Source organism: Engraulis encrasicolus, chromosome 1 (genome assembly GCF_034702125.1).
Source record: "Engraulis encrasicolus isolate BLACKSEA-1 chromosome 1, IST_EnEncr_1.0, whole genome shotgun sequence".
NCBI lineage: Eukaryota > Metazoa > Chordata > Actinopteri > Clupeiformes > Engraulidae > Engraulis > Engraulis encrasicolus.
The window spans coordinates 28,669,128-28,683,025 of NC_085857.1; the positions used below are offsets into that span (position 1 = coordinate 28,669,128).

A 13,898-nucleotide genomic window follows, 5' to 3' on the forward strand; every position below is an offset into this window, starting at 1 on the left:
AATGCAGGAGAGGGAAAGCTCTAGCGAAAAGGAGTGTAGTTCTAATGCTGGCTATGAACACCTACTGCCCTCATGTGGCTGGGAGATGACATACATTACACATACACAGGATACCTCAATAAGGTACAAGTCTGTTTTAATAGATGATATAGTTTCACAAACACTCATGTGGTATTACAAATGAGTCATATTGTCTTTAATAAAAAAGAAATAAAGAAAAAAATAAGATAAGAAAAGTTAAAAAAAAAACTTTATTTTCATCTGCCTTTGGTTAGGGTCAGTTACAGTCTTTCTATAATGATGTTCTCCTGCAAGCGATTGAATGACAGCTGTGTATGATGATGTCCTATAAAAATACCATTGATATGGTATTGGTATCGGTATAAGAGTCTTCGATGCAGTGGCAGAACAATTACACACAGGGCCCCAGGAAAAAAACACGGATAGGGGCCCATACGTCTGCCATGGTCATAATAGGGCCACCAACACCATTACAGGAGGACCCTGGGCCAAGGGGCAAATGGCCCCTGTACCAGAGTTTGGCATCCCTGACATACAGCAGAGAATCTGTAAGCTATGAGAATGAGCACTGGCTGGCGGTCAGGGGTAGTACTGGTGCTGGTTGGCTATTGCGGGCAAATTAAATATTGATATTCAATTCGAAGCTAGAACTAATAAGAACATGTTTGAGCATTGTTTAGAATTTTTGGCGCCATTGGCAGTAAACACCAAGAGAAGTTTGTCAGAGGACGTGCTCAACTTCTTGGAAAAAATGAATGTCTTTGGGTGTGCGATAAAAGGTATCAACTTACAGAAGAAAAATCCGCACTCACAAGCTACGTCTCATTATTTATTTATAGATTACCACCATGTCCATAAGCAAACCCGTTTTGGCTATCAAGCCTTCATTAGTGCGTGGTCCACCTCTCTCATACTTGTCACCACCATCAAATTCTAATTATGACTGAACTTACTGTATGTTGGGTATACTAGAAAATATTTCTTAATTTATAACTTTGTAAATATTCATGAAAAGATTAAATTGGACAATAAACATCCCAGCTTCAATGAGCAGCATATTTGCGATACCTGCTCTGGCCCAATCCTACATACATAACGGTTGGTCCAAAAAGAAATGTATATTATATTACTCTTTGGTCAGTAAGAAATTTCTTTTCTAAGTTAATTCTACCCAGTAAATGTGGAGTTGAATTACACTGATTCTTGACTGACACTAGACACTGGAGTAATGTGACTGTCTGCAGGGTTGTAGTACTCTTTCTGTATTTATAAAAGTTAAATCCGAACTATTGACACCTCATTGTTTAACACTCTGCAAACATACTGAATGCTATTGCATTGCTATTACATCACTAGCACAAGCAGGCACTTGTTTGGTACAAAAGGACACATCGCCACCAGTAAACATGAAGCATCAACAAGCACTCGTGTTCCCTGCACCATGAGGAGTTTCAAAAAAGGCTTTTATTGGCAATTCCTTCATCTTAAGCCTTACAGATTAGGATTTTTGTAGTACCAACCCCTTCAACTTTTAGGGGCTGATATGATAACAGATTTACAAAGAAGAAAAAAAACGTAATGACTTAGAAATCAAGAGTTACATGTGATTGAAAACTACTGCAAACAACATCCTTTATACAGTTTCTTGAATGTTTCACTTTTCACTTTTGCACAGTAAACGTTCAATTACTCCCACTATCTCAGATAGTACTCTGAAATAAAGGCAGGTAGGCCAGGCGAAGCGATGGAGTACAACCAGGGTTTCCCAAACTGTGGTGCGTGCATCCCTGGTGGTGCGCAGCCTGTCACAAGGTGCGTGAGCTGAATAGAGCAATGGTGGATTTGTGTGCTTTTTTTATCCAACATTAATAAATGTGGGGTAGTTTTAATTGTTTGGTGAATTGTATGCTGGGAGGATCCATCTGAAGCGTAATTTATAACTCCTAGACATGTCATGCAACTAGAGATGGGATTTATGGCTCTTTTTCGGGATCCCGATCTTAGTGACTCGTTCCTTTCAAAGAGCCGTTCAAAAAACTGGCTCTTTTGGCTCTTTTTTAAATTATTTATTCAGTGTTAAAGGATAGTTCCGGCGTAAAATGAAAGTTTCACCATCGCTTTCCCATGCCACATAATGTATCTAATTATGAGCCATTCCGGGCAATGCCGCGCCGTTATGGAGTTAGCTTATTTTAAGCTTTTAGGTGAAAAACGCAGCCAACGCATCACGGCGGGGCCAATTATAAACCTATTCTTTTCTGATGTTTCCCCGCTATAAACAACTTCAAAAACGCTACACACTTCATCACAAAGGTCTCGTCAATCAAACCGAGGCACAGAGAATGTCATCGGACCACACAATCTTTCACTGGCCAGTGTTTTCAGAGGTGTCTCACTGTTGCAACTCTCTGACCCGGATGCAGGCTACTCAATCAGGTGGCTAGGTAGGCTAAACATGGTCCGCGGTTCGCACCGGCTACGACCGTAAAATGAAAAGCTGGAACCCCGACCGTTTTCACCGACTGCCACTGTCTAAACCAGCCATATTACGGGAATGGCTAATAGCATTAGAAGTGGACGAAACTGGCGTAAAAACCCGGAGGGATCGCTACTACCGTGTGTGCAGGCAGCAGATTTGAAGAGTTGCATGGAGAGTACAGGTAGGCAGACTACTCTTACAAAGTAATTGCAACACGGTATAATATAATATGGATTCAACTTTGTAATAACACACCACTGGTGGTGTACTTACATCTGTAAGAGTACTTCTAGTACGACTTTATAAATTCCTCCAGCCCTCCTCCGTTGCGTAATGGTCCTTCTGACCTCGCGCGCCCTGGCATCCGGGTCAGAGAGTTGCAAGTTAGTGAGACACCTCTGAAAACACTGGCCAGTGAAAGATTGTGTGGTCCGATGACATTCTCTGTGCCTCGGTTTGATTGACGAGACCTTTGTGATGAAGTGTGTAGCGTTTTTGAAGTTGTTTATAGCGGGGAAACATCAGAAAAGAATAGGTTTATAATTGGCCCCGCCGTGATGCGTTGGCTGCGTTTTTCACCAAAAAGCTTAAAATTAGCTAACTCCATAACGGCGCGGCATTGCCCGGAATGGCTCATCATTAGATACATTATGTGGCATGGGAAAGCGATGGTGAAACTTTCATTTTACGCCGGAACTATCCTTTAAGAATGTAATATTTTGACTCCACCTCTAGGTAATTTTGTCCAAACAACTACTGATTATTCTCCTGCTTCTAAAGACCGTTTTTGCCTCTCTTTGAGGCAAACAATTGTGAGGTCACGTGCTTAAAATGAATGAGAAATGAACGAAATAACGGTCCAGTGGCTCCCCCAGCTGTGATCCGGTTCCCATCGTTCACTTCAGGGAGCCGTTCAAAAGAACCGGCTCGTTCTTGAACGACACACCTCTACATGCAACAAGTTCCATTGTAATGATGGCAGAAAAAAACGTCAGGTCAATTGGAAAAGAGGATTGTCCAAAATGTGAGGCTGTGCAACATGCGCTTAGGGCAGTGGTTCCCAACCTTTTTCTTCAGGGACCCATATTTTTCACCATTGTACGCTTTGGTGACCCAGTCACATGATACTCTGTTTCCTGCGAAAACTCGTTACTTATCATTTTATTCCTCAATTCGTCTTCAGTCAAATATAGAATAAATGTTTAATGTATCACTAACATGTTGTTGCTTCTGTGCATATTATATTAGTTTAAATGCTTTGTTATTTCTTCAACATGGGCTATACCGGTATATGGTATTAAAATGAAACCCCTTAAAATCAAGAGGGCTTCGCGACCCACTGTGGATCTTTGGTGACCCATAGGTTGGGAACCACTGGCTTAGGGGGTGCGCAAACCACATTGAAATGTAAAAGGGGGTACGCGCAGGGAAAAAAGTTTGGGAACCGCTACATCAGTGTTTCTCAACTGGTGGGTCGCAACCCAAAAGTGGGTCGCGGAGGGGTCATGGGTGGGTCGCGGAGCCTTGGTGTAAAAAAAAACGTAATTTAAAAAAAAAATTCCAACTTTTCCTGCAACAATTTACAACTTTTATTTTGATAGGCTAGTGAACTCTGTGTCATCTGTCGTCATAGATACAATCTGAATGTTTATGCGAGATCGAGTCTTGATTACATTTTGAGAATTGCATTGAATTGACTTGAACGCTAAAAAAATTGGGTCGCGACCGAATGAGAGTGGAAAATGATGGGTCCCAAGACTGTTCCAGTTGAGAACCACTGATCTAGATTACACTATCGTGATTGCCACGACCTTTTCATGACCTCAAGTGAATGTTCCATCAGCGTGTCTAAAATGACGAAATAAAAAATTCCAGTGCACTGAAAGTTTGTCTGCCCTAATAACGTTGCACGTAACAGACACAGTTTCTTGAATGATTTACAGCAAACCAATGCTCAATTGCTCCTACAATCTGAGACACTATTACCATGAAATATGTCTCAAATGGCACACTTGTGTAGCCTAGTGAGCCATCCTTCGTTCTTTCTCCAAAGGATTGGCTCCACTATGGTAGTCTGACCTTGCTCTTATGTGGAGTGTCCAGATCGGTGGGATTTTGATCCCCCCCACCCCCTCTAATCTAATCAGAAAACAGCCAAGAAGCGAATAAGTGCCCCACGTGGGGGAGAAAGAGGGAGGACACTCGAGACAATGACGAAAACGTCTGCGCCAATGGCTCTGGTCTGCGCTATGCTGTTGTTGAGTAACTGTCGGCATTGGGTGAGAGCTGTCCAATCATTTCAAATCATAACTGAGTGCAAACTTCCCGCTTCCTGCAACAGCGTAAGATCACACAACTTCCAGACCATAACACAAAATGAAATGGTAGTATTATGGGATGGTCAGGACCAGGCTAACACTTGTTCCCTTCAGACACTTTTGTCTCATCATCTTGAACACAGTGAAGCAAGAATTTCACTGAAACGTCAACTGCACTTAACACATTTTATAACCATCCAAATCCTCAATTAGTGAAATAAATGCAGGCCGTAACACGCCAGAACCAAGTAATAACAATGTACATCGCATCATGTGATATTTCTGGCAAAGTTTTTAGATTTGTGGCCAAGATGTGAGGTTTCGCCCACTAACTGAATTGAGAATGTAATCGCATCTCTTTTTCTTGCCACTCAATTTGCGGGGCATGCGCAAAAGTGGGCAAACAAGATTCTACAGGTGGCACTGAATATGCACCATGTGAACGATACAGCCGTCTCCAAAAGTATTGTCGCCTATCCATCTGTTTGGAATAACATCTAATAACCTGACTTTCAATTAATCACTTGGCTTCAGAAGTCACTCATGTGAAAGCTACAACCCTCCCGAATGAAAATATATGTACAAAAATAAATTTCATGCACCAAAGAAAGATTGACCCTTTGATGAACACAGACAGGGCAGATTTTCACAAGACAAAAGTTGTCGCCTATAGAACATAATGTGAAAATGAGCAGATAAGTCACATGAGCTATTTCGTGACTATTTCCGCTTTGAAGTGGAAAGAAAGGTATTGGAGCAGAGGCAACAAGAATACGACTTTCCTGCTGTATGTTTTCATTGTATGTATGACTTCTTAATTGTCTTGAACTGTTGAATGCCATGGAGCACTTTTCGTTTAAACTGTTGAAATATAATACAAAAAATGTTTACATGGGCACTTTTCTTGTTTAATAAGTTTTTAATTAACATCCAAACCACATAATATAAATCAATGAAAATATGTAGACCCTTTGTATACATTTAACAGATTATTTGAATGCTTACATGAGGCATTTTAACTGGTTGATACATTTAGTGGCCTAACAGTTAGGGAGTCAGTTTTCCAATATGTAAGGTTGTAAGCTTGAATTCCATAGCATCTACGGCTGAAGTGCCCTTGAGCAAGGCACCTAACCCCACATTGCTCCAGGGACTGTAACAAACACCATGTAATAACTGTAATCGCTTTGGATAAAAGCGTCAGCTAATGTTATGTATTTTAATCAGATTAAAAGTGTGCCGTGCGGCTATTGTCATCCTAATAAACACCCTAACCCAAGTGACTGATTTTAGGACTTTGCTCCAGAATGTTTTCGTCTGACATGCCTTTTTAATTGTGAGCCTGCTTTGAACGCCAGGGAGCACTCTGAGCATTTGTATGGTCTTTCATTTGTATGAACTCTATGATGCAGTATTAGGTCGGCTTTACGATGGAACGTTTTTTCACAAACAGTGCAGGCGTAAGGCCTTTCGCCAGTGTGAATTCTCTGGTGCTGCAGAAGATTCGACCGCTTGGTAATAAGTATACCACACACATCACATTGAATTCCTGTACCTGTGTGCAGTCTTTTGTGAAGGCAAAGATTTTCTCGTGAGGCAAGAACTTTTCCACACACATCACAGGGAAACTTCTCCCTTTCCCCACCACTTGTTGGATGTATTATCTCGTGACCTCGTAAGGTGCCTAAAGTCCTGAATGCTTTCCCACACTGAATGCAGACATAAGGCTTCTCCCCTGTGTGCACCGTTTTGTGAGAGCGCAAAGCAGATTTCTGTCTGAACGCTTTGCCACACTGAGTGCAAGCATATTTCCTCTCACCTGTGTGCACTGTTTTGTGATCGAGCAGAGTACATCTATATCTGAATGTTTTGTCACATTGAGTGCAAGCATATTTCCTCTCCCCTATGTGCACCGTTTTGTGAGCTAACAAATCACCTATCTGTTTGAACGTTTTGCTACATTGATTGCAAGGGTATGGCATATCTACAGAGTGTACTCTGAAGTGTACACGCAGACTTGCTGGGAACCTGAATGTCTTTCCACACACAGTGCAAACATAAGGCTTCACCCCTGTGTGAAATGGTTCATGTAGGCTCAAAGAAACTTTATGTCTGAATGTTTTGTCACACAGAGTACAAGCATACGGCCTCTCTCCTGTGTGTATTCTTGAGTGATTATGTAGACTTGCTCTGTGAGCTAGTATTTTCCCACACACATCACATTGATGGCCTTTTCCTTTTTCAGTTCCTTTTCTAGGCTTTCCACAACGTGGAAGTGTAAGAGCTGCCTGATGCTGGAGGAGACCACTTGATGGCGCTGAGGTTTTGTCTATATCCTGATGGCTTTTGGTGTTGGGTGAAACTGTGAATGCATTTTCATGTGGAAAGACGGCAGATGCATTTTCATGTGGATAGTCAATGGGGCGCTGGTTGAGACTACTTGCGTGTGTTGAGGTTTGACCCATCTCTTCACAGCTTCCAATGTTGGGGGATTCAGTGGATGGCCTATGCCGTGTATGAAGCATCATCTGGTGATCGTTTGAAGAGCTGAATGTTTTTCCACTTTTTCCAGTACAAGCATAAGGCCCCTTTTTGTGACCCAGCAGATTACTTATAGTTTTGAAAGCTTTATCACACAGAGTGCAAGCATATGGCCTCTCTCCCGTGTGTACTCTTAAGTGATTACGTAGACTTCCCCTGCTTGCTAGTGTTTTACCACAGACATCACATTCATGTTTTTTTCTTTTTTCAGTTCCTTTTATAGGCCTTCCAGGTTTTACAAGTGGAAGAGCTGTCTGGTACTGGAGATCATTTGATGGTACTGAGGTTGTGTCTAAATGCTGATTATTTCCATTGTTAACCGAGGCAATGGGTGTTTTTCTATGTGGAGAGTCAGTGGATAGTCTCTTGCATCCTCTGCTCTGCCTCTTCTGTTTCCCTCCAGGCTTGACGATGCTCTCTTCTGGTGGAGACAACACTTCTTTGCTTTTATTTCTGTTCTGAGGACAGTCACCTGTACGAAAAACATATACAGTATATTTTTGATCACGTTACTGTATTACTCACATAGCAGCAATTGAATAACACATTGAATACCAGCTGTATTTCAAGTCAAGTCAAGCTGACTTATTGTCAGTTTCTTCATATGCACAGGTCAATTGAAATTACGTTTTCTCTTTATGCCATGAAGGACATAGAAATACACAGCGCTGACATTTACACACTGACATCAAAATGCAAGACAGGACAAGTAACAGTGATGGTCCAATACCTGTAAAGTGATGAAGTAATAAATAATACTGAGCATTAACTATTTACAGAATTATGTCATAGAATACCACATTCTCCATCACTCCATGGACGTTTCAGAATGAAGTCCAGTTAGAGTGCTTCCTGAAACTGTCTAGTTTTTTAAGATGGTGCTCTTTGGTGACAGGCTTGGTTGATTTAAAAAAAAGTTTAGAAATACCAAGGCACTCATCTTCTTTGTAATTAAAATGCCTTTATATTGTTGGGCATAGCATGATTAAAATACTTCGACACGTTTCGGCATGAAGTTTTCGTCAGGAAGTGAGTTCCATGGACGTTGTTTGTAGAGTCTAAGCATATTATGTAGGGCTGGGACTCGATTAATTTTTTAAATCGAATTAATCTAATCGAATTGAAATTAATTAATCGAATTAATGGCATTTTAATCGCATTTAAATATCTGACTTGAGAACAGTGAAAAATGTTTTTTTCACATGGATTATGAATAATACAATAAATAAACTTAATCTAAAAATATTCATTTTTAAAAGAAGAGAGACGACTTCTCAATTTCAGCAGGCTGTTCACCACCAAGCATAGTACTGCCCTCCACTGGTCTAATCCAGAACCAAAAAGGAAAAGGAACTGGCCATTTTAAAATATAGCATTTTTAGATATTCAATTTTTAATTTTTCAATTTATCATAATTCATATTCTGAGAGTTGTTGTATTCCAAGCTGATTGTGTAATATGTGGAGCCAGAAAAGAGCTTTCAGACAACACCACAGACATCTTTTTGTGACTAACACTGACTGATATATTCAAGGCTGAATGTATAGTTGTATAGTGTCCTACCCTCACATGTGAACCTTTCCTAGTCTGTTTCTCCCTTAATATTAAAGTCAGATTCAAACCAATGCAGTCCTGAGGTGCTACCTTGCTACTAAAAAGGCACTCCAAGTATGATTGAAATCCGGGTCTGTCGGGTCCCAAAGTGTCTGATTTCACGTGAAATGACCCTAAAGTTATGTTAAGTTATGTACTGGAATAACTATACAATAAGTAGAATGTGGGGACATGGAGCAGCAGGAATATGCTGTCGGACCAATGGGCCTAAAAAATAATGTTAAAAGTCTTAATGATGTGGAACCAATGGACTGTGAGACCAATGGGCTGTGGGAACATAGACACGCTCCCGAATAAAAAGGTGTGTCCAAACTTTTAGCCTGTACTGTACATTACTGTACAGCATGTGCACTTACTTTTCGGGTCGTAATCACAGTCGTCCTCATCATCCTGATAACATAGGTCATCGCTGTCGCCATCATCACCGTCATCGCCACCCTCTTCGGATTCCATCTTAAAAACTCTGTCAGGCCCCAGCATTTCACGGCAGTCTTGTAGCTTCACTAACAGTGCAGGCAGTTTCAGTTGTTTCACTCTAATGAGTGTACCATCACCAAGAGCCAGCAGACAATCTGCTGGATCGTCCTCCATTTCCACTGATGATGTCAGTGTGTCATCACCAGGAGACATCGCAACGTCTTCTGGGTCGTCCTCTGTTGTACAGGACAGGAAGATGTTTGGAGGGATCCCGCTACCCTAAAAGGGCCAAAGCATTGTTAAGTTTTCAAGTAACAGACTGGATGATTATAAAGCTTAGACAGACTCAAAATACACCCCGCCATACCACAGGTTTAAGAGCCAAGTTGGTTTCCAGAAGGGAAAATTGTAGCGAGTTCTGTGACGCAACATCCTGTGATGCAACATCCTGGTCCTTGTGTGATGTTCCTGCATCTGATGAACCAGGTTCTGCCTCACAGGGGCGACAGTCTGACAGAACAGTCCTTGTCTGAGCGCGCACACACACACACACACACACACACACACACACACACACACACACACACACACACACACACACACACGGCTGTGACCCCCGGTTCTCTGAGGCTGATGAACGAGACATCTCACCATGGGTGATATTAAACGCCAGCTTTCAATCATGCCGCTAGGCCAATGAGCTGCACGACTCCGGGGCCAACCCCGGAGTATAAAACCGCCCTTGCCCTTACCCAAAGCTCATCTGAAGACAACCAACCGTCTGATCCCATGGGCAACAAGGGTTGTCTGGTAAAACGTTTTGTTCATCTTCCTCAGAGAAACAGGGTCACAGCTGTGACCTTTAGTTCGACCTCTGTCGGTCGACTCACCCTACATCTCACTATAGATGCGTTCCAATATGCGATCTTGCGTCCTCTACTTGTGCTTGTGGCCTCACCCCGCCTCCTGGCCCTGCCTCCGTGGAGAAAACAATTAAGTTTCCCTGCTGTCAGCCTAGCCAAAATAATTTTTGGGGGACTATTCTTCATTCACCATCCAGTTTGCAAATGGGAAAATGAGCTTTTGCGAGATATTGAAATATAACGCTGTTGTCAGTGATGCCATCACGACGCATTTCTTCCTGGTACGAGGCCACAAGCACAAGTGGAGGATGCAAGGTAGCATATTGGAACGCACTCTATGAGTGTATATAATACCTCCCGATTGCCATGCCAGAATTCAGGACAGGAGAGGGATCCACCCAGCCGGAGGCTTCTCCATTCCCGCGGAGACCATTGCTCGTTTACAAACCCCAATAGGAGGAGGTTGGATCAGGGGCCTTGGCCCTATGGCTGTACAACCTGACTGGCAGTGTATTCGGAGGGAGACGGGTAGCCCAAGGCTCCGAAGACCCTACACCAGGGGTGGGGAACCTATGTCTCGAGGGCCATTTGTGGCCCCTGAGGCAGCTGAATCCGGCCCCCCAGATAATTTTAATGTTATGCAGTTTCATATGAAATATGACATATTTTGTAAAGGAATTTTAGAAATTCCATTTGTAATACAATTAAGCTCATTCAGGGGACCTAGAGAAGGGGGATCTGTTGTAAAGGCCTAAAGTGCGGGGGGAAATCATGATTTGTGTTTGTAGTATGGCTCTTGGAGCAATTTGAAGTGGCCCTTCGAATGAAAAAGGTTCCCCACCACTTTTTACAGCATTTTGATTTTATTCACAGTTTACCGAGTGTCCTAACTTCATCGGAGTAGGGGTTTGTATTTGCATTTGCTCAGGCACAGAAAAAAAACTGAGTGAACATTATACTATTTATACTGACAGCAGGCCTTAGGATTGTTTTTTTGTCTGGGCATTTTTTTTGGCAGGGACAGCATGGCGTAAATAGCCACATTTAAAAAAAAAAAAAACAATGAAAATGGTCCAGGAGCCGTGTTGTATTCAGCACAATTTTGTGAGACCTGGGGCCTATACTACAAAGCTGGCTCAGGAGAAGTTAAGAGGTAAATCATCTGATAGAAGAGCCTGGAGTCCTCATTTTTTTTTTAAAAAAAGAAAAGCTCTTGTATTAGATGATTTACCGCTTAACTTAACCATAACTTATCCTGAACCAGCTTTGCAGTATAGGCCCCAAGCTGGAAGGACTGATAGTTAAACCTACCAATGTGATGCTATTTCCTATTCCACACTGACACTGCTGGTCTCTCTGTCCAATCATGTCATCACTGTACTTCCTGTGGAGAGAGTCACAATAACGGCAGTAGGTGAAATGTTAGGATTCACCAAAAACCAATATTTTCAGAGTTATTATCGATATACATTTTTAAACATGCCACTTTCACTGCAATGTACAAACAAATCTGAAAAGCTCTGACTTGGAACGAGTGAACATGGATGGATCCTACTGGATCTGACTTGTGGATGGTGGAGAGGATTGTGCGTCTGTACTCACCGTCTGTGCTGCTCCAGCTGTTGCTGCAGTGTCTGCACCTCATCCCTCAGTGCTCTGATCACCTGTTGGGGACGAAGAGACGGGACAGTCAGGACTGCAACTCAGTAACTGTCTACTTTTATGTGTGCACACAACTTTTATGGAAGAAATATTTCAATGTTTACTATAGCTTCAAATTCAAGGACAGCACATTTTTCAGATGAGCAGGTCTTACCTTGTTTGCCTGATTGAGTTTGTTGTCCTTCTCCTCAAGTCTCTTCTGGAGATCTTCTACCTGTAGTCTCAGGGTCTGGCAAAACTCTACTTCATGATCCTGTGACTGCTGCAAATGCGCTTCCTCCTCCTCTGTCCTCAGTTGTAACACGTCCATGTTTGTATGCTGGTCCTATAAAATGCATCCGAGTTACGTTGATGCTGGTCCTTCAAAGTGCAATTACATTAGGCATTGCAGCAGCCATGTTAGTCTAAGCAATTCTTTATTTGGATACAACCGTTGAAGACGCGCATAATTGCGCACAACTTTGTTGCATGTTTATTGCCATCGCCATCACAATGTGTGAGAGTGACGAAGGCTGCGTGATAGAATGGACACTGGGCTACTACTACATTAATAATTCCCCACGTTATATGTGAATGTGAATATGCACGTTTTTATACTTCTCAAAACATAAACTTACCATGCTTGTTGCAGCAGTTTACATTCACTGCGCTGCACTACTTCAACGGTGTTTGGTAGAATTCCATAGTGTCTGTGCAGAATTCTCTGTCCTCTGCCTTTCTCCACGAAGCCGTCTACCCTTCGTATTGACACGGTCTGCGTCCAGGCTACAGCTGCTTTGTTTGGTACCGATAAAGAACATGCAAAAGGCGCACGAATTCATAGCACTACATGCATACACGCTTTCGATGCGAAAAAGATGGTTTTGTGCTACCTATGTACACCTACTAGTCTGTCCCCATGTGGTTGGGAGAGGACATACACGGGCTTTCTCGAGTCTGTTTCAAGACCTACCGCAGTGATTCCCAACCTATGGGCCGGGGCCCACTGGTGGGCCCTGAAGGTATTCCAAGTGGGCCTTGAAATAATTTTCCAGAAATAATAATCATATTTTGGTGTGTGTTGTTGTTAATTTATTTGAGTTTTATTCTTAATTGGGTCAGAGGTGGGCCTTGAATATTTTTGACAATTTCAAGTGGGCCCCAAGTTGAAAAAGGTTGGGAACCCCTGCCGGTATTTACATTGTGAATGATACTAGGAAAGTACAATGCAATTATATAAATGCTGTGATTGACATTATATAACTTCACAAACACTCATGTGGTATTACAAATAAGTCAGCATATGCCTTTATCGTCATCTGCCTTTGGTTAGGGTCAGTTATTAACAGTCTTACTCTCTGATGATGTTCTCTCTTTCTCAAGCCAAAGGAATGACAGCTGTGTGTGATAACGTGCTACTAAAAAAAATCAATTGATATTGAGAGTCTGTCTAGGATGCAGTGGCAGAACAATTGCACACAGGGTCCCAGGGCAAAAACACTGAAAGGGCAACATACAGCTGCCATGGTCATAATAGGGCCACCAACACCATTGCAGGGGGGCCTTGGGCCCAGGGGCAAATGCGCTGCTCACCCCTCCTTATAGCTCCGCCCATGGTGAGAGATCTTACCCTGGCTAGGCTGGTCCCAATCCGATTCATCCTGATCAACACAGTGATGCACCATGTCCAAGTTAGGGTCCCCGACCAATATGTTTTTTTCAGGGCCGATACCGATATTTATGGAAATGGGAGGCCGATAACCGATATGTGCAACCGATATATAGAAATATTGTTCATAATAAAATGTAATGAAATATAAATTATTATTATTATATATACACATATATTTAGTTATAATAATGAACTCTCATGGACTCAAAGTGGGGAGAGCAGAATAGAAGATGCATTCAGAACGAAACGGCTGCAAAATTGGTTGTGAAAGTTATACAAACTTATCGGTGGAAATTTATTAAAAGTATGGCCGATACCGATATCCCAAAAAT

General features: G+C 42.1%; 1 protein-coding gene across 2 annotated transcripts; it reads right to left on the reverse strand.

Annotated features, from left to right (window-relative positions):
* Positions 1–5,425: 5,425 nt before the first annotated feature.
* LOC134449666 (zinc finger protein 595-like) lies at positions 5,426–12,773 on the reverse strand. 2 transcript variants are annotated; one of them, XM_063199740.1, is made up of 7 exons: positions 12,533–12,773; positions 12,070–12,240; positions 11,856–11,917; positions 11,565–11,637; positions 9,758–9,919; positions 9,330–9,669; positions 5,426–7,831 (listed from the first exon to the last, which is right to left on the reverse strand). In XM_063199740.1, exons 1-7 carry the CDS (start codon positions 12,533–12,535, stop codon positions 6,108–6,110), a joined length of 2,535 nt encoding a protein of 844 aa, XP_063055810.1. In that variant the 5' UTR covers positions 12,536–12,773; the 3' UTR covers positions 5,426–6,107. The 2 variants fall into 2 exon arrangements, with proteins under 2 accessions (XP_063055810.1, XP_063055820.1); XM_063199750.1 differs by lacking the exon at positions 9,758–9,919.
* Between the last annotated feature and the right edge of the window lie 1,125 nt (positions 12,774–13,898).